The following is a 27,369-nucleotide window of genomic DNA, read 5'->3' as shown; positions in this document are numbered from 1 at the left end:
AAAAAAGGAAACCGATGAAGACACGCGCGATACTTGCTTCATCTCGATCCTGCTATTTTTAGAAGACTGTCTTTATAGCACTTGCTCTCCGCGCGTCTACTCTGTGAAAATCGTATTCTCGGCATGCACGATGTAATTCTGCATCGCATTCCGCAGCCGAGTTTTGTCGTGTCCTTCCGCAACTTATTAGTAAAACTTATTAGTATTTTGCTCTCGTCGTCTGAAAAAAAAGCACCTCCAAAATTGTTCTCCTTTGTGTTCTGCAATGTTATGTAATATTAAGGAGAGCGATGGCCCAATGACCGTCTGAGGTGAAAGTTGTCAAAATGATGAAAAAAAAATCCCTTTTCTTTTCGTTTCGACACATCTCTTCGTAGCACCTTGCAAAGAATAACATACATCGATAATCTGATTTGCAGTAATTTGTTCCTATGCCAAATGTCAATTCATAATTTCGTAACATGATTCTTCAAAAAAAAAAGGGGGGGGGGGGTGAATATTGGTGGGTTGCTGAGTCTGACCTTGACATAACCTTTGACCTTAGCCTTGCAGCTAATTTACCCAACATTACATCGTAGATTGCCCTCAAAAGTATTTCCAGACGTTGACCAAGTTTCGTCCTTTCAAGACCATAATTTCAGAGTGATATTGACAGTGCCATATTGAACAGATATTGCCTATTTATGTAATATAACACTTAACATCCCTGCGGGAGTTATATTTCCCATGAGTGCGCATCGCTCAGGGAAAATATTGTCTCGAGAGGAAAATGTAACTCTCCAAGGAACTGTCAAGTGTTTTATTACTACGAATATAGGCAGTATTTTGTTTTATTAGATGGTCTACATAAATACACATCATTTAATGTTAGGTGATCAAATTTTTGAATTACATTACTTGACGTGACGTCAGCAGGCACTGTAACGATTCTGGTACTTGATGCATTAGTCACGTGATTGAATTATGACCAATCACCAATTAGTAAGTAGACAATTTGATAAACAAACATGTTGTAAACGTGACTGAAAGAGTTGAGCTGTGACAGCGCAACATTCAACCCTGACCTGTATATATAGTTTTTGACCTAACGACCCAAAGTCCGAGACAATCCTCACACACTGAGAGGGAAACGTAATCTCATTGGCCTGTCTTAGGTAGATTTCAAAGTACTCCGAAGGCACGAAATAACACTCTGACAACACATGACCTTTCAGCAACAGAAAGCGTGGAAAGTCAGATTTAAGACAGGGAGTAACAGAGAAAAATAAAATATAAAGAGAGTACCTGGTTATATAGATCGAGAGATAGAGAGCACGAAGCGATTAATGTTTTGATTAAGTTATGGTTTTCTGCAATCTGTACGTTTTTATACAACTGATGCACAGGATAGAGTGTGTTGAATAGTGAAGGTGCGGCGCGCTCGAGAGTATTGACAATGGTGCGACATGCACGAGGCGCAGCCGAGTGCATGTTTGCAACCGTTGTCAATACTCGAGAGTGCGCCGCACCTTCATTAACGCCACGAAATAATCCTGCGCATCATTTGTTTTATAAAATGGGTCGAAAACTAACAGCATTATTCACGTACCTTTGTGGGTCAATACCAGTCAGCTACATGTAGCACTCGCTCAAAAGTCAAGATGTCCGAAGATGTTCGTCCCAAACATTTACGCACGTCGCACTCGGAAATCCGGCCCGCACATAAGTACTGTACGTAGAGTATACGTACGCCACGTGTTATGCACAAGAAAGGCCGCCGGCTATTGTGGCAGCCCGCGGCGGCCCGAACTAGAAGTTGTTTACAGGATTGACAGCGCGTATAGTAGCGCGTGACGCACTTGTAACAACTGATTGACTGCGCACTACTAGTGTAAACATTGTGACGTACGTCAGGCCAGGGACAAGGTGGAAGAGGGACTCTTCCACCTCCCTGGTCAGGCCGTGCATTTACTAAGAAATTAATGCACTCACACGTGACTCATTTCAGCGCTTCCAATTGGCTACATTCTTGAACCCATTTTATAATGTAAATTATCTTTCATGATATGCATTTTGTTCTTTCGCACACATTCAAAAGGTGAAGAGAGAGTGAAAAGGAAGAAAGATGGAAAAAGTAGAAGAAGAATAACAAGAAGAAGAACAAGAACAAGAAGAAATAAGAGAGACAGAAAGAGAAAGAGAACAACCCGGAATCAAAAGAGAAGAGTGAAAGAAAATGCCGTCAAACATGTGTTAATATCATTTCTGCTGATAATTTAATCATAGCGATGAGTACAAAGTTTTGTAATGACTCCACGTTTTAAATTGACCACGCCCCTTTTTCTGAAATTTCCTGGTACCGTGTGCAGAGCGAAAAGGAGTGTGACGACTTCACGCCCATCCAGGACCGTGACGGCAACGTGGTTCTCGAAGTGGACTGCGGGGCAAATAGCGCCCTCCTCTACGTCAACAAGCTTTGCCAGGGCTCTAAGGGGCAATGCATATTCTTTGAGGTGAGCGAACTGTGCGAAAAAAAAAAAAAAAAAAAATGGGCGGGGACGACTACACAGTTTGCTCTCGAAATGAAGTTGTGTTGTCCTTCCCCTGTCAGTACGATAACAAACTTGACAGAAAGAAAAAAAGTTCCACGTTGTGTTTATAGGCTCCACCCATAAGTTTGGTCAGGGAGCCGGTAGGAATACAGGGACTTCGATATTCTAGAACGTGTTGCCAATTTTACTAGAATTAGTGTAAACTCAGAAATAAAGTAACTTTTGTGAATGTTTTCTGAAAAACAAAAACAAAATGTAGGTCTATAACATCAGATGACTGAAAAGAAAGATCCTTTCACTGAATGGTGATTCAGCACCCAACGACAGAAATGTTTGTAGTTTCTGGGATTTTACAGGCTAACGTGAGAGTAATCGGCCGTATTTGTTGGCTACATTCATTCCATGGTGGCACGTTTCTCGTTCCTCCCTTTCTAGCTTTATGTCGTTAACACTATAAAATCAAACCTCCTCCTCCTCCCTGTGTATCCAGGACCGCTGGTACACGCCGAATGAGTTCCAGTTCATCAGCGGGCGCGAGACGGCCAAGGACTGGAAACGGAGCATCAGACACCGGGGCAAAAGTCTGAAGATCCTCATGGGGCGTGGCCTCCTGCGCGCCCATCCGCTCATGTGCGAGTGCGACACATGCAGACTCAACTTTGCGTCGGTAAGTGCCTCCCATCATACTGTACCACCTCGCGGGGAGAGAGGGGGAGGGATGTAGGAAGGGCGAGGGGGAGAGGGGAAGCCAAGAAAGAGCCCCACCTGCCGTTGACAATGTTGGACCCATGCGATATGCCACTGCCGATAGTATTTTGTCTTATACTTGGCGTTCGAATCTTGATGCAGTTTCTCAAGGGGGCAAAATGGCATCCGAATGGATAAGTTTATCCGATCACGAGCTACCCAAAAGTTGGTGTACTATAGTATATGAAGTGCGCCCTCTATTTCAGTTGTTGTTATTTTTCTTTGTTATTGTTGTGGTTGTCATATTATCTTTTAAAAAAAAAAATCCAGCATTTACTGCATCCTGGATGAAAATGTAAGCATGATTATGCACGATTAGTACCATCGTGATATTTTTTTCACATTTATGTATCACTTTAAGTGCAATACAGACTGGATCACTTCAGCTAGGACGTGATGGTGTCGATACGGTTCTGAGACACTTCGATTAACGGACGTGATTGTCTGATACAAGATGACACGCTCCACCACTGTCTATAGGGAAAACCCCCGAATGGGGACTTTCAAAATATCAACACATAAGATAAGCTGGGCTGCGCAAACAAACACCGCGCACAAAACCGAGTGATATTGTTTATCACATCTGCAGTGTTACATCCGAAGAGAACGTAGAAAGTGAAAGACTAGAGGGAAACACAGATACGAAACGGACTGGGAGGGAAAGGAGCGAAGCTTGCTGATGAAACAAAACTTGAAGGCTATCTCTGATCTCTGAGAGGATCTTCGCCAATGAGTGAAGCCCCCACCCCAAAGGAAGGCGAGGATGACTAACAGACTGTTTTGTGACGATGTTTGCCTCCCGTGCGTGCCATGCCCGAAGGGAAAGATGGTGCAGTCTTGGCAATGCAACTGTATAGATTTAACTGAGAGAGACGAATTTTTCCGTCGAGACACGCTCTTCTCAGAAGACACAAAGTTTGTCCTCCGAGGTCTAGACTATTTGCCAGTCGTTTGACTTAAAATGATATGAAACAAATTTGTATAACATCGCCATCAATTCATGGTCAAGATAAGCGTCCAAGGGGAAACAGTGGTCACGTAAAACGGACGAGAAGTAAAAACGGCCTCATCCCGCCCCTAACCGTCGCCCCCTGGCCCTAAGTTGGAGGGGAGGGGGAGGGTGGGGGGGGGGGGGTAAACCGGAAGTGAGAGCCGGTGAAGCGATAGAAGGATGACACAGCAGGAAACTGCCCTAACCTCTAACGGATACCCTGCACTGTGATTGCGCCCTCTGCCCCGCGTCCGGACCGCTAATATGGCGGAAACGGCGCGATTTCCTGATTTTAATATCAGGCGTACAGCTGAGCAACAGTAGAGAGAAAAAAAAAAAGAAAGAAAGAAAGAAAGAAAGAAGAAAGAAAGGGAGAGTGAGAGAGAGTGAGAGAGAGGGAGGGAGAGATGTTGGCACGAGACACGCATAAACTGTTTAGATTGCCTTGATTTCTCTTTCTCACATTTCACAAATGAAAATAAATATGCGTGCTCATGCTCATGTTACATTACTGGTACTGAATTCCTATAATCCCAGTTATGGACGACAATATGATCACTTTGTCTCGTCTAGTATACTAGTATACAGCAAATTGCTGAACCGACAATTTATGCGCTGATTTTCAAATGCGTTGTACGTTGTCATTGATGCACAACGTTGTCGAGCGGAAATTGTGCCCAAAAAAAAAATCATAAACAAGGAAGGTTATGGATGATGCAAACGGCAAAATGAAATGTAACATTAAACCTACAGCCTAAGTTGGCCTCTAATGGTAACAGCACAGAATCAGATAAAAGTGTTAACCCATTTTGTTCTGATGAAACTATACTGCGATCTTTGGAGATGTAAGTTGCTAATTATTCTAATTACATACTTTATTCCAGTCTTAAATTTGCATCATGTCCGAACACGGAACGGAGGATATTCAGTCTTACTTACCAACGAGCTGGAAAGAGACGTCCCTGGTCTTACAGACAATAGTCGCCACGGTTTCAGGGGTCCCTTTAGCAGTGGTTTTGGCTGTAGCGCCAGCTTTAGTTACATGTACGACAGGTTTCGCAGGTGCCACTGCAGTTGTGGTCGCAACGCAGAGCGGTTAAAGAGTCAAAAATAGATTGTGCATGTCCACTGCTGAAAGGTGTGCTTGTCCTGTAAGATATCATTTCTTCGTTAACACGTACCTGGCGATGAGATGTTGTCTAGCCAGGATGGCCAATCTAGTCATAAATCATCTCTATGAGTTCTAAGATTTATGATAATTGTTTCTTTTTACAAATGCTTTGCAAAGATTCATTGCCCGAGGAATACAAAGGTACTTCCATATACCAGTATATGATGCAAGACTAAATCAAAAAAGATCAGCGCATATCAGGAATCAGATTGCGTTCTGAAGTGAAGCTATAAATATGCACAAACTATGAAGCCTTGCAGTTTTTCTCATCCTGAATCTAGGAAATGAAAAAAATCGTTCTGAGTAATTCGTGAGAAATCCTCTGTAGACTGCAACAGGAAAGGTGGTTTGGGAGATCTCGCCGAGCAGATGCAGCAGTTACGAAACGCACAGTGATGATAACATCACAGAGAAAGAACAGTAAGATTAGATCTTTCCAGGATCAGTTGTGAGAGACACAGAATGGAACATTTAAGAATAAAAACTGCAGAGGACTTCAGAAGACGAACACCCCTTTTCCCGAACAGAGTATATACCTATATCTTTGCATCGTAGTAAAATCTAGCTGTAATCAAAGGTAATAAATGGAAACTTGTTCGACTTCGCGATAGGAAAGGAAAGATATAAAAACAAAAAGGAAAACATGATGACGTAATAACAGTCTCTTTGGACGCGATGGGATCACGATCAATCTGTTCTGGCAATCTAAAGGCGACCTGGCCTGAGTCTTTGCTGAGAAAAGGAAGGTGGCCCCTGTCACGAGGGTATCCGTCCCTCAACTCGGCGCATCCCATGTTCCTGAGATCACTACCGCTCCGGTAACTCACCATCTAGCCCCCTGTAAGAGAACTCGCCAGGCCCCCTCCCTATCCCTCCCTCTCTATTTTTCTCTCCCCTTCTCTCCCTCTCTTTCTCATTCTCCTCCCCTCCCCTTCTCTCTTTCACTTTTCCTTTTATGTTATGATCCAGCCAAACACACAAACATCGACATCATCACCATCGCCCCTTAAAAAACAGGCGATACAGTCTCACATCCTATCCCCGCAACTCTCCCGGGGATATCCGCTGAGTCGCGGCCATCTGTAAGTGAATATGCTCGCGGAAGAACGTTCAGGAAGGAAATTGCCGGGGTAGGGCAGTCCAACTCGGTTTCTCCTCTCCAGAAAAGGGGGAGAGGAAAATCCGTCTAATTCGAAGTAAATTATCGAAAGCCTTGTTGCATTTGCGCAGGATAAATTGTAAATACATTTTGACGCGGGTTCCTGTCGGGGAATAAAAACGAGAGTGTGCTGTCTTTGTGCGCTCGGAGGGCGGCCCGCGTGAGATACAATAGGAAGAGGAGAAGAGTCAAGATTTTGGCGCCAGGATACGAGGGAGCTGACCACGAGGGAGCAGGCAACATTATGTCGTCTGACGATTGACGCTTCTGGGTGGTTTTTTGTCTTTGCTGCTCGATCCGACGCCATTTTGACAGTCGCCATATTTCCCATCTAATCGCCGAATTCTCGTCACTATACCGACGCCTATATACTGCCTGTGACCAGCCGCCATTCCTGTGCATATAGAGCCGAAAGTGGTCAGTTGTTTTGACTTATGTGACATTAACTGTTTTTTGCTTGTACGCACCGTTGCTCTTTATTAGCTTTACTTGTTCAAATGAAAATTTGCGGTAACTCGCACGGTGTTGGTGAGAGTATAGTGTATTGGATTGATCTTTGTACCGTAAGTTTTCTGTCCCATGTGTTCTTTTTTGTTTTTGTTTTCTTTCCCGGTTACAGGTTGTATGTATGTGTGTTTCGTTTTGTTTTGTTTTGTTTTGTTTTTTGTTTTTGTTTTTGTTTTTAAAATGTGTGAAGGCACCGGTTTCGCATCTGTGTCCACAGGAAAGACAGTATGGCGCACGCCATCATGACGCATACCATTTCAACCGTGTATACTTCGCCTACGTCGCCGGGGATTCTTTAGGACGTTCAGTAACATGCATACACGGGCGGCGTAAAAATGCATCCATTTTTTTTTTTTTTTTTTAAGTAATGTTGCTATTGTTGTTTATTTCTCATTCAGTTGTCATTTAAGCCAATGTTCATTATATTACATCTTAGAAAGCATATTCACTACTGCATTGTCTGTTGTTATTAACTGTAGTACACATGTACATGGTACAGGGGCTCTGTGGCCTTGTCGGTTTTGTCTACCTACGGCATGTTAACGAAACTATTTTCAGTCATTATTGATTATTACTGTATGGTTTTACGATAATTATGATACCCAAAGAAATACTTGCAAACATAAAGGCGATTTTGTCTCAAATTAGCATGTACCATTGCATCTTTATACGGGGGAAAATCTCAGTCGTTGTTTACCGGCTATTGCGCCAAAGCAATAACGTGTCTACACGGTAAGTAGGAGTCTTGCTGTGCAAACCTCGTTGTCCTGATTCACTCATACTCTCATTTTGTACCTCATTTGAATATTTGGCGATGCGTCTGTGGAAAGCACATTGCTCCCCAGTTTCGTTTCCTCCATGGCCGCTTTTCTTCCTACTTAAGCTATTTCCGGCGACGGGAAAACACAATATTTTCATGTTTCCTCTTGTCATTTAAGCTGTGAGCAATTTGGCTCGAGTGAAATTTCACCTCTAGCTGTTTATTTCCTGAATTTGATTCAATTTCAAATGGGACGGGTCGCTATATCATAGATAATTCTCACAACTTCACCATAGCACAAAGAAGAGTCCATGCACTGGTCTGAATTGTGTTTCGCGCCAGCATATCTCTGTGTGTATAGTGCACGTTTGTGTGTGTTTTGTATACTGGTATGATTGATGGTAATACACACACAATTTATATATGACACTTGTATGATATGTGTAGGAAGATCATCCAACAGGAGGAGTACGAACAATAAACAAAGATTATAATAGTGACTCCTCCTTCATCGGCAGCTATACGGTGAGGCAAAAGAATGCGTGCGTGCGTGCGTGCGTGCGTGCGAATACATGTCGTCTGTTCGTGTATGTATCGTGTGAATGACATAGGCATAGTTTTTTTCTCTCTTCCGGAATAGAAGTAGTCTGTAGGAAAAGATTCTGCATCAATTCTCTAGGGCTTTGGTAGACACGTCGACATGACTATTCAACGTACTGACTTGAGTCGATCATGTTTCCATCATTTTAGAACTTTTCGAACTTTAAGTTTCATTATCATATTCTCCCGTGCTCTTGGAATGCATGAACGTCACTTATGGAGCTGATTATCAACGATTGCTTTGATACTTATCCCAGCAAGAGATTGCTTAAAAGGCCTTCACAATTTGATATAGTCAGCAAGTAACATTATGTATGCGCAATTGAAGCAGGAAATCGCTTTTATTCAGAGAAAAGTATCCCCAAGTTCATTAGCATTTTGTCAGGAATTTGGAAGTCAAGCTCCTCGATCAACAACCCATCAACGTGTCACGCATCAAGAGACTGACTTTCGTTCTTTTCGCTGTCACTTTTCGCTGCTACAGAAAGGACTGCGGCTCGGAGATCGACGCGTTGCCTTGCCGCCGGCCGGAGCCAACAACATCGGGTCTCTCGCCGTCATGGATCGATCTAGACTTCGTCGCAGTAACGGGTAAGGAAGAATGGGACCTCGTGCTGTTTTATAACGTAGTATGGGCCTAACATTTGTGTGTTTTGAATTGCCTTGCTTTATAGTACAACTTGATTGTGTTATTGGTTATAATACATTTTATGGCTCGCACACACATGCAACCAAACTTTTGCATACACACACACACACACACACACATCAATTCCACTGAGTTTATTTGCTTGTTTTCTCGCTTACTTTTAGCTTGTTCTTTTGGGTGCACGTCGCGATTTCGACACCCACTAGTCATAGTTACATCCCATGAGCTCAATACTAGGCAACAAGGTCCACGAGACCAACATATCAAGCACCGTAATGCAATATATTGGTCTCGTGGGCCGTTTTTGTCTATGGTATATTAGTGTCGAATTCATGGGCCTTGTTTGCCTATACTATCGGACTCATGGGCCAATTACTCGCTTAGTGTCGAGCTCATGGGCTGTATGACTCGTGGACCTTTTTTTTTTTTTTTTCACTGCCGAACTCGTGGGCCGTATAACTTGGCGTGGGATGACGCCGTTCTTTTTTATACTCTTTTTGTCAGCTCATTATACTTCCCTCAAGAAGTTTATAAAACATAACGTATTGTACTCTGACGTCACGCGTGCGCGCGCAAACACACACACACACACGCACACCACCCTGTGTTTATGTCAGCTAGTGCATCCATAAAAAACTCAGAACCTTATAGACAGGTGTGCTTTTCAATCTTCCTCCAAGATGCTCCCAGGTCCATCCTGAGATTTGCTTTTGCAACTCAATATATGAAAAAAATCATGTTATGTTGTGTCTTTCCCGTTACTTTTCGTCTATTTCATAGTCTAATTGTTCGTAACCGTCGATGTTTCACTGCCACTTTACCCTTCTCCCTATAGCTATTTTCCAACGCAACTTTGAAAAAAAAAAAAAAGAAAGGAAAGTCTCCCGAGTATAATTCTTTGTGCGTGTGTGTGTGTCCTCGACACAGTGTGCGATCGTAACAAATGACTAATGTTTTTGCTGCCTGGTTTCACCCTTCTAGCGGAAGGGAGGGGGAACATTCAGAGCTTTCCCTATTTTGATTCATGTTTAGAAATACTTCCTCTAACGTCTACCACAAAGTCACTTAATTTGATAAGCAATTTTTTTTTTTTTTTGCATCCGCAAAAGCAACATGACAAAACATAATAAAGACAAAAAGACTGTCCCTCCTCGACGACAAAGTGACGTGGAATGTACGGACTAAGCTGAAAAAAAAAAACAAACAAACACACCAAACAAAACAAAACAAAAACGAGAGAGCTGAAGCTAGAAGCACTAAATTGCATCTACTACGCATAGTAACTATTGTTGGTGTTTTGTTTGTTTGTTTCCTTGCTTGTTGCCTTGTTTGCCTGCATGGATCGACGCTACGGGTTAGCTGCAACCAATGCGTCAAGTTCCTATACCTTTCTCTAGTACAACAATACTTGGCCGCGCGTATGATTTTGCTGGGGGTATTCCTGAATATGTGCATCAGCGAAAAGGAAGATTCTATTACCGTCCCAGGAAATAATAAAACTCTCATCTGCCATCGAGAGGAGAGCAGCCTATCGCTACATCGAAAATATCTCACACCGAGTGAAATATCTTCGGGAGGGGGGGGGGGGGAGGAGGCAGGCAGGCAGGATTCGAGATATCCGATAGTCTTGAATCGATAACAGCAAACGTGCCCTTTCGGTAGAAAAGATTATTAAATAAGTGTAATTCATTTAAAGACGGAAGAGAGTAAAAAAGAACATCCATACTTGCTTGATAACCATTTTTAACATTTCTTCCTTTTTTTTTGTGTGTGGTGGTGGTGGTGGGGGGGGGGAGGGGGGTCTGTTGGTTGGAATGTAAGTAGAGGTTGCTGAAAGCGCAATTGACATAATTATTGACGTCATAGTCGATGTGACGATAAGGTTGCCGATTGTTTGGGTGACGATAATCACAGCCTCGTCACGCGCGCGCAAGCGTGTAGGCCTACACGTAACACGCTATTTAGGATTGCTTTCCCAGAACTGACGAATCAGAGTTGAGTATCAGAAGATAAAAGTTTATATTTAGGTTCCACGACTGATTACAATACATATCCATGGAGTTATCGTTATCAAAAAACAAAAAAGAAAATAAAATAAATAAAAAAATGGGGGGACCGTTAAAAAGTTCATTTCACGATTTTGATATCCGTTATTGGCGTACGCGATACGTCTCACTATCTGCGCCATCGCAAAATTGCATAATCCATGGACTTGACTTAAACTGCATTTGTGAATTCCAGCCAACGGATCTAAAACGTATATGATTTTGATATCATCTCATTTCTCGGTGTATCCAATACCTGGGTGCCGCTCAGCCAGCATCGCTTTAGATGCATCATGGGATAGCTCAAGGGACAAACCTTCATCCAGCTTTGGCTGCAATCGGGTCACGTTCCGTCTTTATCCGCAGGGGTATATATATATATATTTTTTTTCGTTGAAGATTTCTTCGGTTTCTATCATGTGACCTGCATATTGAAGCCTCTCAGTAGCGAGCCATGCTGACTCTAGCGACCGCGAATCAATAAAATTCAGAAGCGTTTTAGCTTAATTCTAGCTAAAGCAGAAAGCAGCTGAAGAAAAGCAGACGAAAATTGCCTTGAATCGCATGGGAACTGAGAGGTGCAGGACAACCGGAAGTGACAATGCTCCCGAGGAATCCCACATTGCATCTGTGATAGGGCTCTGCAGCCTGCGCTAAAGTATTTTTGCGCATTGGCGATATTGACAATATTGCTCTACCTTTTTTTTTTTTTCCTTTTTGCAAAGACATGACAACGACGGGGGCCATCTAAACGAGATCATCGACCAGCTTCAGCATCGAGAAAACGGCTACAACCAGAACGGCCACCACTCCTACGACGGGAGTCGTAAGCGCCCGCTGAACGTCGACAATGGAAGCCCCACCACGACGAGTCCGCCGACGGCCTCCGCGTCGTCGTCGACATCGGGGCTGGCCTTGGTGAAGCGAGCTCGGAGTATCTCGCCTCGTGAGGACGACATCTACGACGAGCAGCAGAGGAGGATCTTTGAAGCGGCGAACTCTCCAGAGCCACAAAATATCGGTATGCGTGGTTGTTAGTGTCCATGCTCTGCTATAGCAAGATGCCATAATAGATGGTGTGTGTCTGGGCGTGTTTGCGTGTGTGGATCTGAGTATAATGAGCCAACTGATTAATTGTCCCAAAATATATTGAAACCTTTTTATTATACGATATACAGCAAAAGGTGTCTGCTTCAAATTCAGCATATGGTAAAATCTGAATCCTGATCTCAACTTTGCTTACTGCATATCACCTCTCTCTACATAATTTCTCCCGACACCCCGATATCGCAGAAAACCTCCGTCGCTCGCTGAACCTGAGCACCAGTCGGTCCAGCTCCCCTCTCGGACGAAGCTCCTCACCAGGTGGTAGCAACATCCAGTCGTTCTACGGCGGCGGCGGCAGCGGCGGGCTGGTCCGTGCCGCTCAAGCCGCCGTCATGGCGAGCGCGTCCATTGCCAATGGCACGTCGACGGCCAACGCGGCGTCAGTTCCGGCCGATCTCAGCCGCAACTCGTCGGCGTCCCCGCCCAGTGGGGCTGCCGTGGGTTCGTCGGGAGTGGTGCTGATGTCGCAGCCGCCTCTGATGATTGCCAAACACCAGACGAAGTCGCGCAAGCAAACCGCCCCTCAACACCTCGACGTCGGGGGCGCAAGAGAAGAGGTAACCTCAATACAGATATTATATAACAATAATACTAGTATTTTTTTACACGATGACATGATGTGAAATTACAAAAAAGAACGGCTAACAGAAACGGCGACTCCCCGTCAGGTATAGCCAAAATATCACTGAATCGTTAGTGGAATACAGGTTAGACAATAATGCCGCTCTCTTCATTGAATGCCAGGGAGCGGAAGATGGAAAAGGTATGAAAGAATCGTATCGTTTCTGAATCGGGCATGCGTTACCTAAAGCCCGCCGTACTCTTATACGACTCTTAAACAGACTTTGTATCCGAAATAAATCACAATAGCAGCAGAATAAACACGCTTGTTTATTTCAGATCAAAAGTCGCTTAGTCGTGCGACCGAAAGTTGTATAGTGTGCGGCGGGCTTCAGGCTTTGTAGAAAGGCTTTACTTATCCCCAGGTGAGATTCTTTTAAGAGGGGTGCAGAATTGGACTGAATCGTTCTACATAAGGGTAACAGAAAGGGCTAATGAATAATGCAAATAAAATTTGGTAGAAAATGCTCGAAACATTGTACTTGTAGCACTTACTCTCATTTGAGAGCACGGAACGGAAAATGGCGTAGACCGCCTGAAGAGTGTACGCATCACCACCACTCACTAATCATTTGCGAGGTCACTGAACAACTGCTGAAGTAAACATGAATGATATATACCACATGCAATGATAAAATGACAAACTCATACTCGACCGAGAGAGAAAGAGAAGGAAGGTGTGAAAAAAAGAAAATTAGATTATTAGATTTATAGACAGACAGACAGACAGATTGGTAGGTAGATGAACAGGGTGAGTAAAAACATCTTGTCTAAGGACGTAAGTACTGGCATGGATTCGAACACGAGTCCTCTAATTGAAAGTCAGGATCGAATCTTATCCACTATGCCACAGCGCTCCCACTGAATATATAGATGGATGGTAAGATACGTAGATGGTGGAAAAAAAAAGAAGATAAACAGATAGATATGAATGGGTCTAATGAAAAGGTAAACAGAGAATGGGAGATAATATCATTAAAAAAGAAAATACATAGCTCCGTGTACTTCGCCTAAAAGTGAAAATCCGCTACAGATATGTCGGAACACTTGACTTATCCAGAATGGTTTATTATCTTTGAGAACCTACGTTTATCTCGATCCAGGCACACCCTCAGAGAGCTCCCCACATCGTTCTCTCCTCCCACCCATCTCAGTCCTACACCAAGGTCAATGCAGCGATTAGACCAAGGTAAGTTAGTTAGTCAACCACAGCTTGCTCCAAGTTAGGAACCAGAGAGATAATAACTCATGGAAGCAAATTTCCCATACATTGCATTTGGAGTGCAAACATCACAACAAATTTTGCGTCATTCCGAAGGCACACTACGATATCAAATGGTGTCCCATCTGGCCTCCAAGGGAACTGTTTTACACCTCTTCCGGTTTAAAATGAGATGGATCATAATAATATGTTTGTTTTTGTTTTTAACACGTAAAACTTCTGTGAGTACTGCGACATATCTCATACTCACCAGCTATGTGAAGATGAGCTTAACAAAATAAAGAATAGCACAGTATACGACGTAACAATATTCAAATGTTCATAGCTGTAACGCCGTTCTTCCGATTGCGATCAAATGTCGATATTCGCCAGTCTTTTATCAAGTACAATCTCAAGATTTTTCGGTACATTCTAACAATGAAACGGTTTGCTAACACTTTAAAAATGTATGCATGCTGCTGTAACAACGGCTGTTCGTTACAACTAGAAAACTTGCCAGATGCTTGCCTAGCATAGCAGCAACTAATGCAAGCAATGTGGATCCCCTACATCCAAAGTACTGTAATGCACTGAGAATATTCAAGTAGGTGAAATAGCTCGTTATTATGCCCTGAGAGGAAAATACCCATAAATTTGCATACACTAGTATTAAATTCAGCCTTTCACTTTTTGGTTAGCCTTTTCGCGGATGGGACGCTACTCTCGCAGCTCGCCGGTCGCGCGCTGTGTGTGCGAGTCCATTGCTCTCTGTATGCGTGTGCTGAAATCATAGCGAGCTACCTTTGTAAAAGGCTACTTTTTGGTATACCCTTGATCCTGATTTGAATGCGCGCGTTCCACGTAAAACATAATCTTCACATATCTAAAGGCTAACATTTCTACATCTTCTGCAGATATCAGTCGACACCAGGGTACGGCGCCCGAAACACGGCCACCACCAACGGCATAGCGAGCGCGCATCACGGAAGCTCGGGGGAACTCAACCTATCTACGAACGGGAGCTCGTCGTCCAGGCGATCGCATTCTGCGGCGAGCCCGTCCTTGCGGCAGCCCGGCACCCCCGTAAAGATGATCGAGCTGACGCGGCCCGAGATTGTGGCGTCGTCCAGCAGCGGCTACAGCAGCAGCCGACCAAGCAGCACACACAGTAGCAACCACCCCGGTAAGTGTCAGCTGCTATACTAGTACCTCATTTGACGAAGCATTGATTCTGACTTGTCCAAATTGGGGGCGTAAATTCGACAATATTACCTTCATCCCCATAGTACCCAGACAGCCCTATAGTGCCAAACCACCCTCTTCTGGTTCCACTAAATGTCGAGCCTTGCGTATGTACACGAAATGTAAACGCTTGACTTCCACCTAATAGCGCGAGAGACGGCCCTTTCTGATGCCGGCGTAATGCAAAAGTTGACGACAGTTTGCCATAGTAGTGTGATTACTTAGCTCGATTACGATCAACCAAGTAGAATGTCATGTAACCTTATTTGATATATAAAACAGATATGGGCTACTTTTATTCCGGACATTGTTGACATCTTGGTCCCTCAGGATCTCAAGTACATGCCATGACCCTCGGAGCAAGCTTCTCGCGGAAGCTTGAAGCTTCTCTCGCTTCTCATGGCATGGAGTCTGAGATCTCTCGGGGCAATAATATCAACAATGCCCCGAAAAGCAGTCCATATCTGTTTATACGTACATCCGTTCATCACTCCTGTCATGTAATTCCAAGTGTTACAAGTTGAGCCATACATTCGTATATTGCCCTCTCCTTCTTTGACCATCCCGAGGCAATGGGATACATGATATTTTCTGGGGCCTCAAAATATAAATATGGCTCTCCTGTGCAACACAATTCGTATGTTGCCTCCACTAAAAGAAAAATGCCCGTTCTGCGTTGTTCAAAAGAGTGGTCATAGTCGTGACTATATGACGTAATCAGTGCACTCCCGCTATTTTGCATTCGTCCCAACCTGGAGCAGGTGACGACGGCAACGCGTCATCCTCGTCACACCCTTCGTCTGGCCACGGCGACACTGTCTTCCTCCCCGCAGACATGGCCTCCTGGTCCGTCTCTGACGTCACACATTTCGTCCAATCGCTGAAGGGGTGTGAGGAGTACAGCCAGGTAGGCCTACGTGCACTCTAGCCGCGACATGAAAATATGTGACTTACCAGGGAGTGTTTAAATCCCTTGGAAAATGCCAGGGAGGCGAAACTCGCTTCCCTGGAAATACAAATGTACAGTATTCTCCACAACAGTACACTTTATAGTCACTGCTGAACCTGACGTCATTTGTCGCATGTCACTCGGGGAGGGTGCGCTGCCAGGTATTTTTGTCCTTGACTCATCGCATTACATGAACCCTTTCTATACCAGGGACTTTGGACAATGTGTACAATGCCATGGGGTTTTCAGTGTAAATCGGCACCCAAAGAACACAAAGGTTCAACCATGTCATTATCTTTAGGTAACCCGTTCGTGAATTCATTGTAATGTCAACGTCCATCCGTGGTGCCGACCTTTTAGAGGAGGATCAATTACAAAAAAAAAAAGACAAATATTTATTATACGCTGTACATCCACAGCACAAATCTGTAGGGCCTATCTGAATCTACGCTGACGTGTGTTCTACCGTGACGATCAAGTCCGTCAATGAAATTCAAGTTCTCCTAGACATTTACAAATACATTGTGCCCGTTTTCATACGAACCTGGGCCACACGAGAAATCTATACAATTTCCTCTTGGCACTGCGCGTGGCCAATCAAGCAACTAGGAAACTCCCTTGTCCTCGTACCTTCCGCTAATTGGGTGCCAAATCCGATGTTTATTTTCTGCTCTCTATCACAATTACTTTACACAAATTGTCGAAATCCATTTCAGCGGCGATGACAAAAAAAAAAAAAAAAAAAAAAAAAAATCCTCGTAGCCTACAATGTAACAAATTTTCAAACAAAAGTAAAAAGCTTTACTAACGTAAATTGAGACAATTAAACTCATAGTTTCTCAGTCATGAAAAATGCGTCCTTCGACGCGGAAGCACTGGCGTAATATTCACATACATGTATTAAAATATCAACGCTGGAGAATGCTATTTGCAAAGTCACTCTCTTAGTTGGTTGGGGGTACATTGCATGTAACTTGAAATCACTCATGGTGCCTATGTCAACTTCTTTGCGTCAGGTATTTTGCGAGCAAGCCATCGACGGTGAAATTCTACCCGTGCTGACCGAGGACCACCTCCTACACAACATGGGCCTCAAGCTTGGCCCCGCCCTCAAGATCCGCCTCCACGTGGCCCGCCGCCTAGGTTTCACGCTCGACGGCCAGTACTGCAGCAGCACGGTTCCGCCTCCGCAGCCCGCCGCTCCTCCTTCCACCGGCCCGCCACCCGCCGCGGCCACGCCCCTCGCCGGGCAGAAGTCGACAGAGGTATTCACGGATGATGTACATTGACCGTTTCGAACTCGACTTCTCAGCAAAAAGAAAAGTCGATCACCTCGCGTGGACATTAAACATTTTCATCGTTGATTGTACCACAGGGATGCTGGCATTTAAAAACATGCGTGCTTAGAAAAAACGAATTCTATTCCGAGCTGATCAGCTTTCGACTCCAAACGGAGGGGCGGGCGTAGTCGTAAAAATCTTGTTAGTTTCAATCTCCTCATATCTGCGTAAAATAAATATCGACGAGTACGGAAATATGACAGCATCTGTTACATCGTCTGTCGACTGATCGTGAGCTGAGAAGCACTGCCGTAAAATAATCGTTTGCCAACGGGTAACACACATCGCCTCCGCCGCGGACAACTCATGGACTTTGAAAGGCGGGTTCAGTGATTTAGTTTGGGATTGTCCTGTTTGCTATGTATTTGGGTGCACGTCACGAGTTCGACACCCACGAGTCAGACAGTCCACAGTCGTATAGCCCATGAGTTCGACACTACGCAAACAAGGCCCAGAAGACCGATACATTAAGCCCCCTGTTGTAATGTCGAACTCATGGGCTGTTTTTACCTGGTGTCAAACTCATGGGCCTTATTTGCCTAGTGTCGAACTCATGGGCTGTATGACTCGTGGGTGTCAGCCTCGTGGGATGACCCCTTATATTTTTGGGAAATTTTCAGTTGTACTACCCTCACAGTCACAGACTGACAGTATGTAGGTCTACATTCTCGTCTATCGTGCAAGATGATGCATGCAAAAAGTGGGGCGAGTCTGCTACCCTCTACGGCTAGACTCAAAACCCGTAGTTATTTCACTCTCGTATTCGTTCGGGAGGACGGGCCGATGCCGTAGGTACGGCTAAATAATTTTTCCTCTGAAAAAGTGTGTTACTTTGAAGTTGTACTCAAACACAGGGTTTGCGACAAGGGCGCAATACTATCTCAACAGTCCCGCATGAGTCAATACAAGAGACGTTTAGACAAACATGAACAGAAAAATTCAGGTTGTATTACTGATCATAGGGCTTTAAAATTGCCATTTATATTGTTAATTTGTTGTTGCTTTTATTCATATTTCCAGATGTTGACTCTTGTCAAATTTATGCAATCACAGATGGACCTCAATACACTAGAATTTAGTTCAATTCCATTTAAGTTTCAACAAAATTGGTCGATGCCTAGATGTACCTCGGATTTAGTTGCAAAAATTTATATATTTCATTTGTACCTTATCTGTCTTGTGTTTTTTACACTTAAAAAAGGTCTACCTTTGTGCTGAGATTGTAAAATACAGATTGCTAATATCTCTTCTGATGGTGGATTTCTCAAACTCAGGAAGGCAATAGCCAACACAGTATGAGTGGTGGGATGTGCATGGAGGTATACACGATACAAATTCACCAAATATTCATGGCAGATTGTCTTTGGCACAAACACCAGTTTCTTGAACAATAACAACGTGCCGTAAACTTTGTTTCAGATCGAAGTGCACCCTGTATTTTGTATGTATGAATGTATGTAAGTATGTACATAAAAATGTGTGTTTGAAGATATTTATTTATGTCTCTGTACAGTGAAGATTTCAATATGTTTCTCTCTGGCTGAAATCAACAAACACGTCTGAATGCATTTACATGAAACGCAGTGCCTTAAAGTTTGATACCTTTTTGTTTTGTTTTGTTTTTCTTTCATTTTTCTTTCATGTTTTCATGACACATATGGTTCATGTTACCTCACTGAAGAGCTTCCGAGGCTCTTGAGCAGAAAATAAGTTTCTTGAGGTTACCAAGAAAACTACCAAGCACTTTATCTTTCATTCTAATTTTTTGTTTGTTTGTTTGTTTGTTCTTTGGTGTAATTTGGCCATACGACTGTAACAAGGATGGAATACAAACTTGTTTCTCTATAGTTTGGAAAGATTTTTTCATAAATTGCTCAAATATTTATTTCAGTATGTTTAAAAGTTTGCCATTTGTGTGTATTTGACTAATAAGTTTTACAAGTTTCAGTCTGTATAATTGAGTTTCAAAATGGACCAAAAGAGCCCTTGTTTTAGAATCCTGTTGAGATGCTTGGCTCAAATAAGAGCCAAACAAGGAAAAAAAAAATGAAAAGAAAACATACAATGATGCAATAGAATGTGTGTGCTACATTGGTGTACATTTGTGTAAAAGCTCACAATGCAGCCAAATAAAAGAGTTTATTTTGATACACATGAAATGTTGCCTGGTCTCTGCCTACATCATTCTGGTTGGACTTTGGTATTTGGCGTTGATCTTTAATACTTCAGCAACACTTTGAAGTTGGCCAGTCATGTCTTTGTGATTATTATGTAGTGATCTTATGATGTCGTGTCCAAATGTATGTTCATTACAAGAGCCTCATTGACACACATAACATTCAGCTGCACTTGATAGAAATGGACAGAAACAAAATTGAAATCCATCAACAAATTTGTTCTTCTTTTTTTTTTTAAACACCCTGTACTTTTGTAAAAGAACAGAGCACAAGAAAAAGGTACAATACCGGTATTCTAACATGTACTAGAAATTTGTATTTTGTACTTAAGAGATTAATGAGGACAAATCTGAAATCTGAAATGTCTGAAATTTTGCATGGCACATCTTAAAAGGAAATCTTTAGACATTTTGCTGATTCCATGCTGTCCATAAAAGCCTTCATTCACATTATCACGAATGGGGGACTGCAAAGGACAGAAACAAAACAGAACAAAGCAGAGAAGTTAAAAGGGCATTTTACCGGTTTTTTATTTTTTTATATGTTGTTCTTTTAATTCTAAAAGACCCAGCGGTGCAAACAGAATCAAAATTTCATAACGATTAAGTCCGTAATTTAATGCTAAAAATGGAACTTTTTAGTTGAGAATTATGCTAATGAGCTGACGGGCCCGGATGTTATGATGTCACAGGTGGTGCTCTCACTATTACTGATTACAAGTGCTCGCATACGCGTGCGTTTCGTATCGAGTAGCAGACGACGCTTAGGCCTAATTTAGCTAGCAGGCGGCGCTTGTGTACTGTTCTATCCATGTAGATATCTCAAATTTCACTAAACCAAATCGCACGAAAATTACAGGATATACTTCATAGCATATTTCAAAGTATTCTCTTATATTTGAACGAAATCAGTAATCGAGAAGTATCAATATTGACGTCGACTTTCAAGTCGTCACTCAAAAAAAAAACTCGCTCTTCGCGAGAGATCTTGGCGAACGCAAGATGCACAATCTAGAACTGAAGTAAGCCGACTAGTACTGTGAGAACGGGGAATTTACGCGAGAACTAAACTCAAAAGTGTAATGATTTTTGCGACTTGTGTGATATAGGAACTACATTTTTTATTCAACTTACCACAAATAATTTGTAAATTTATTTATTGCCCCCGATTACTTGAAAGATTTGTCTCATGATATTAAATGGCTAACTTCAGTCTGTGCGTGCGCAGCAGGTAGGTAGGGCCTGGCCGCAATCACTCGTGTTAGTCGTAGAGCAGATTTTTTTTAGCGACACCGACAGGAAAGTCGACATCTACACTTACGCTTCCCGACATGTGATTTGTTTCCAATTAACGTGAGCTGTTGGATATGAATCATAAAGTATTTCCTGTGAGTTTGGTGCCATTGGCAAGGTGAATTTTGAGATATCTACATGGATACGGAAGTACGCTAGCACTATACCTACACCGGCGCTGGGATCGCGAAGCAGCGACACTGTACTGTGTTAGAATCTACGTGGTCAGGCCACTCTTCCGAGATATGGGTCCTAGTAGGCCTACTGAAACAAACTGTTAGATCTAACATTAGTCTTTGGTGTAAATAACACCACTATGAGATTTATCTCGACTACAAAACATCGGAAATCCATAAAGCAGATACCTTACCTGAAAAATCCAGCACAGGAACAACAGTGCCTGCAGGACAAGGGTCCAGATCAAGATCTGGAGTCTGGACTTTCGTCTGGACTTTCTTCAAGTTCTGGCAGCAGGGGTATGTAACGTTACGCTGTGCCTTATTAGCGCTGTGCACATAGGGCCTACAGCTGCAATGTCGACGGTGAGTGAGTGTAGGTCCTACTCATCAAAACTTGGACTGCCACGTATAGAACCTACTCCTTGACTGCTCAGTAGTCCTAGTCCTAGTTCTAGTATTTCAGAGTCTATGTGTACTGGGTACCGTTTTCATCTCACTAAGCGTAAATCGTGCGTGCCGTTGAAGAGAGTCTATCTACATTTGGATTTAGATTCACTCAGCCCTCATCTACGTTAGATAGTTTGAACTGGCGAACCATCGCTCGATCATGATCATCAATGCGTAACGTTACTTACACATAGTCTTCTATGGGCAGCACGTTCGGATAACTATGCCAATTTCATTTTGCATATCTGGAATTTCCCCACAAGTTTTATCTAAATAAAAAGCTGTTGAAGAGATTGCTTTTAAAGATTAATAGATATTGTTTAACATATTTATTATAGCTCCATATTGCAATTATACTAAATAACAGCTTGAGCAGTACTTCGTGTGAGATTTCATCAGTAAATTGGCATTATGTAGTTCGTCTTGCTAATGTCGGAGTTGTGCACCAAGAGCACCGAGCTGTGACGTAGGCCAAATTGTGTGGATCGTTCCATGGCTTGCTCGTTTTCATTTTTGTCAAAAAATCATCACAGGCTTATCCTGGGTTTTACAATCCTCTCTTTCCAGTAGTAGGCATCAAAAAATGTAGATTAGAATTATCAGACAATTAGAAAATGTCAGTACAGTTTTCTTTTAAGTCTTGCACGGATGGCCCAAAGAGATTATACCACAGGAGGGCGTAGTCCAGTGAGGGAGGCAGCCACGCGAGGGAGCTGCCATTTCGCGTTGTGGGAGCCACCATTGCACGGATCCTGTGCAGTTATTAATCAGTAGATGGCAGCACACTGTTTAATGCGCTCGACTGAATATTCGACGCAGTGACCTTGCGCCGTTTTATTGTGACGTCACAATGATCATTTATAAGCGTCATAATGGTGCTGATGTTGTTTGATTTTATGGCGTGAGTGGGAATGTACACGAAACAAACGTCATAATGCTCAAATTACTGTCTAGTCTACATCCAAGTTCCCACTGTTTATTTTGCGAACAACAAAAAGGTCTGGACAATACCAAATGGTTCAAATGATATGATATCATCGTAGAAACTAATATCTAAACAATTAATCACATTGCGATTCTGAAAATGAAAATGTGTTATGAAGAATAACATATCATTCCATATATGATATGAGAAGATATGACTTGAACGTAGACTTAGATCCATTGCCTGGATCTGAGTGTGCGCTCCCTCTTCAATTTTGGACGCACCATTTGTACGCACGCGTATGGCGACTACTTACTCTATAGGTATAATCTCTTTGGGATGGCCATTACTCCCTGACATGTACAGAGTGTTCAAAGACAAATAGGAAAGGCAGAAGATAAACACATGCACAATGTGTATGTGTGTTGGTGTAATTGGAAATGGCTTTTGCTAGCACGCCTTTTTGTTTCACCTAATGGAGAGAAATGCAGTGAAACTCCAGTGAGTTGACGCACAAGGGACTTGGGAATATCTGTTGGCTTCAGCCAATAATGACAAATAAGAGCCAAACCGGAAAAAGAAAAGAAGAAAGCACACAATGATGCAATAGAACAAGCGTGCTACATTGGTGTACATTTATGTAAAAGCTCATAAATTTCAACACGATAAGAGAACAAATTGAGGACTCTTCCAGTGCATTAACTAACATGGTTTATTGACAGATGTAAAGTTGATTTACAAAAGATTTCTGTATCTTGGACATGAATGAAGGCCATTTCTATTTACCATCACTCACAACCAGCATGTAACGGGTCAATACTTGCACCCTGATACCACATGACGCAGTGATAGTGGAATGTCTTTATTTTGCAAGGTCCCTGCTGAAGCATATTTTCGTTTTGTTTGGTTTTGATTCTGCTATAAATTGGCCATTACAGTATCATTTGACCGGCATACATGTACTAAATGTTTTGGTGTAGCAGTAGCAGATGATGTAGTCAACGCTTAACACTGGTACTGGTTCGAGACCAGTAAAAATTTATTGCTGGGCCAGTAACATGTCAGGAATTACCAAATTTACTGGTCCAACATGACCAGAGAAAAAAACAACTACAACAAACAAACTCCCCCCCCCCCCCTTGTTTGACCCCGGAAGCAGCATCAAAAAAAAAAAATGGTTATGCTTTTTTTGTTTGTTTGTTGGTCGATGTTGATTGGAAGCCGATTGCAAGCTAAAACCCAGAAGTGGCACAAGAAAATTGCTCTGAAGGTCTTTTTTTTTTTTTGGTTAGCTGATGAAACCCGAAAGTGGCAGCAAATGATAAGCTGCCCCCCCCCCCCAACTTTTAAAAGCGTGGTGCTGGACATGCATAAAACAGTCCAAAATTAAGGAAGACCAACTCACAATCACTTCAGTGAGGCAAATAAGATCTAGAAGTATTGGTGATTTCAAGAGCAAGAGTTACCTTTCATTCAAGGTCATAGCCTTTGTGACATAATCTTCATTCCAGGAGAGCGAGAGAAGGTGTACTTTCTTACAATCATTACATTTCTCATGAATAACTCTGAGTTCATCACAAAAAGGTGGTCATGTTTTAACCTGTTTCTTTTTCTTTCCTTTTGCAGCGCTATTACTTTGTTTCAATGTCGGTGCCTTTGTTGTCTTTTTACTCTTGAGTTGCTTCTTCTGAGCACCCATCATCTTTCTCCTCTTCGCTTTCTTCGGCTTTTCCTCTTCCTCCTCCTCGTCAGACCACATCTTGAAGTCCTCAACAACATCTTCTCTCTCATCCGCATTGCCTAAGCTTTGCTCTATCTTGTAACTTTTCCCTCCCTTGCCTACTGTCTTCCTCGACGACGGATGCGAACCTCCATCTTCCTCATCATCATCATCCTCATCATCGTCGTCATCCTCATTATCATCATCCTCGTCTGTGCTATCTCCGCTGCCCTCGCTCAGGGCCGCCAGTTCATCCTCGTCCAAAGATTCCAACCCGTCATCGTCATCATCGTCGTCGTCGTCCTTGCCTCCTTTTCCCGATCTCTTTTCCTTCATCCTCGTCTGCTTCCGCTCCACCCGCTTGAAGAGGTCCTCCTCGTCGTCTGAACCGGCGTCCTTCTTGAAGAGGTCCTTGAGCTCCATCTTGCTCTCGAGCTTCCGCTTCTTGCTCTGGCTGATGGTGGGGATCTTGTCATCGATGAGCTGAGGGAGGAGATTCGAAGACAGGCCAGCACAAAAAGTGTAATCACTTACAGTGTAAGCCCAAATTTTAAGTTTAAATTTAAACCACAGTTTATGCAAAATTCTTCTTTGTAAGTATGACTGGCAGATTGCGTACGCCAACAGATGTACAGTAACAAACTAAGTTAATACCCGCATGTAGAATATGCACCTATTTCACGCTTATTTTAGACTTTGGTCTAAACTTGTACCATGGTCTAAGTTTAAACCACCTTCATGAATTCGGGCCTAAATGTCTATCACACTCAATGTTTGTTGACTCTTTATGTGCCAGGGACTTTGGACAATGTATAGAATGCCAAGACATTTTTTTTTTTTTTGCCAATCAGCACTCACAGCACACAATGGGCTAATGTTACAACATTAACTAACCATTGCAAAAATGTGCATATACACACACATACACTTTACCATACACCCATATTGCACGTGTCATATATTTCACATGCATTATACTTCATGAATTAGGGTGTATGAGACAGTGATTTAATTGCAGATCATGAACCACAACAGTGAGGGGAAAAAAAAAAAGTAGCATCCTTTCTACTGATTTAAGATAGCAGTTTCCAACAATAGAGACAATATTCCTTGCATTTGTGTCAAATGGGAGACAACAATCATGTGGTGTTCATTTTCCACAAATTTTCCAAATTCACCAAATTAAAACAACTACAAGAGTATATGAAATGTATCACTTATACATTAATTATGGTATCCAGAACTACATTCTGGGTGACTATGTTTTACAAAAGTTTTTTTTTTCTTTGGTGTGTAATCATGACAAGATGAGAAATTATTAATCAAACTAAACTCTAGTATCAAACATTCTCCATTCTCTTTCTCAAACGTAAAATGCAGGCATGAGAGGTGCTACATCAAAGCGCCTGTGGAGTATTCTCACCCTTTCTTTGCCGGCTTCCTCATGCTTGAGCTCACGCTCCCTCAGCTTCTTGTAGGTCTGGTAGAACTTCAGGATCGGTGTACCCTGCTCCTTGTTCTTCATTTCCCACGCTCTCTGTGAGATCAACGAAAAGGAAACCAGCAACTTAAAGAACAGATAAGCACAAGGTTATGAAAAACACACATTCAATTACTCGACAACTGACAATTCTCACAAGAGGATTGATCTTATTTTCAGTAAATGTACCTGGTCTTTTCCTGCACAGTTATGAAAGCCTATAGTGCATATACTTGCTGTTTACAAAGTAGATTTAGTGCTCTATAGGCACATTGACTAAGGTAGCAACAGGGGCCGTGGAACATTTTTAGGGGGTATGTGTGTTGGGGGCGGGGTGTTGGGGGTGTGTTGAGGGGGTCAGGGTTTAATGATAACCACCTGCAAAAGAATAAAAAGAAGAATCTAAGTGTGCACTGTTTGTTTGTTTGTTTTTTGAAAGATTACAGACATGAACAAATAGTTATTTTGGGCTTTTTATATATCATCAAAATGCAAGTCCAATTTCAATCAGTATGTTGTATATTCTGTTGAAAAAAAAATCAAAACGAAGTTTGAAATAATTTGAATTGAATTGAATTATTCTGAATGTATCTTAATCAGGGCTGCACACTAACCCATTTTTTCTACTGGTCTAACCGTGTGTGTTTGACCAGTAGGTACCCAGTTTTCCTGGTGTTTACTGGTCAATTCCTGGAAAAGTTACTGGTCCGACAGTGATTTTCATTGATCACGGACCGTCAGATCCGTGCCAGTGTGCAGTGTTAATGATTCGTGAGAAAAAGTCTCTACACCAACTGATCTACACTGCAGCTAAAGATGCTCCACTGAAAGTACTTGAACAACGAGACGCACGTAGGTCATTCATTGATGTCTTCTTCTTGCTCTAGCAGACACAGACTAAAACAAAGAAAGGGGAGGGGCAATAGGAAGTCACATGACACCTACCACGGCCTTGTCGTCTGCCAGACCAAAGGTGACCTTCTCTCGCCTCCTGGTGACCTCTTGGCAGTTCTCCAGGACCTTGTCCAGGAGTTGCTTCATCTGGCGGGTGAAGTTGGCCACCTTGCACTTCTTGAGGAAAGACCTCAGCTGCCAGAAACAGATTTGTTTATAGGAATCAGTCATCAGATATTTATACCATAAATATGAGAATTGTTGCAGTGTGGAAATTTTTGTTCATTTCGCGCAACCAGAAACTAGCACAAAAATAAGAGCACACAAATATTTTTGCTTGTTATATGTACCACTATGTAATGTCTTGATTCCACAGAATTAAAAACACATGAAATTCATCTAACTTGGCATAGCGTGAAAAATTCTTCGTGCGAAAATAACCACTTTTACATTACGGTTCTTCAAGTAAATCAATCTTTGTTTGCTGCCCTCTGTGGTACATTCCAAAACCATGACTAGCGCAGGCATGCTAATATAGAATTCCCCATCAGCGAATTTGTGCACTGACACCTGCTCTCATTGGTATAGGTCAACTCCAGTTGAGCAAGATTCTTTGTGCTCATTTTGTGTGGCAT

General features: G+C 42.6%; 2 protein-coding genes across 3 annotated transcripts in view; one reads left to right on the top strand and one right to left on the bottom strand.

Annotated features, from left to right (window-relative positions):
- Positions 1–19,779, top strand: part of LOC140238807 (uncharacterized) — a 38,436-nt gene extending 18,657 nt beyond the window's left edge. The window contains exons 4-12 of the mRNA XM_072318706.1: positions 2,358–2,492; positions 3,022–3,198; positions 8,951–9,057; positions 11,886–12,181; positions 12,454–12,824; positions 13,992–14,077; positions 15,004–15,272; positions 16,093–16,238; positions 17,297–19,779. Of these exons, the coding sequence (XP_072174807.1) occupies positions 2,358–2,492; positions 3,022–3,198; positions 8,951–9,057; positions 11,886–12,181; positions 12,454–12,824; positions 13,992–14,077; positions 15,004–15,272; positions 16,093–16,238; positions 17,297–17,569 (1,860 nt within the window). The 3' untranslated portion in view covers positions 17,570–19,779. The remainder of the gene's footprint in view (positions 1–2,357; positions 2,493–3,021; positions 3,199–8,950; positions 9,058–11,885; positions 12,182–12,453; positions 12,825–13,991; positions 14,078–15,003; positions 15,273–16,092; positions 16,239–17,296) is intronic.
- A 4,002-nt stretch (positions 19,780–23,781) lies between these two features.
- Positions 23,782–27,369, bottom strand: part of LOC140238419 (nucleolar complex protein 2 homolog) — a 42,985-nt gene continuing 39,397 nt past the window's right edge. For both annotated transcript variants that reach the window (XM_072318326.1, XM_072318325.1), the window contains exons 15-17: positions 26,786–26,929; positions 25,784–25,897; positions 23,782–24,843 (exon numbers count right to left, since the gene is read on the bottom strand). In XM_072318326.1, coding sequence (XP_072174427.1) covers positions 24,229–24,843; positions 25,784–25,897; positions 26,786–26,929 — 873 coding nt within the window. In that variant the 3' untranslated portion in view covers positions 23,782–24,228. The remainder of the gene's footprint in view (positions 24,844–25,783; positions 25,898–26,785; positions 26,930–27,369) is intronic.

Source organism: Diadema setosum, chromosome 15 (assembly GCF_964275005.1).
Source record: "Diadema setosum chromosome 15, eeDiaSeto1, whole genome shotgun sequence".
In the NCBI taxonomy this organism is placed as follows: Eukaryota; Metazoa; Echinodermata; class Echinoidea; order Diadematoida; family Diadematidae; genus Diadema; species Diadema setosum.
This window is presented reverse-complemented; position numbering and strand designations above follow the sequence as displayed.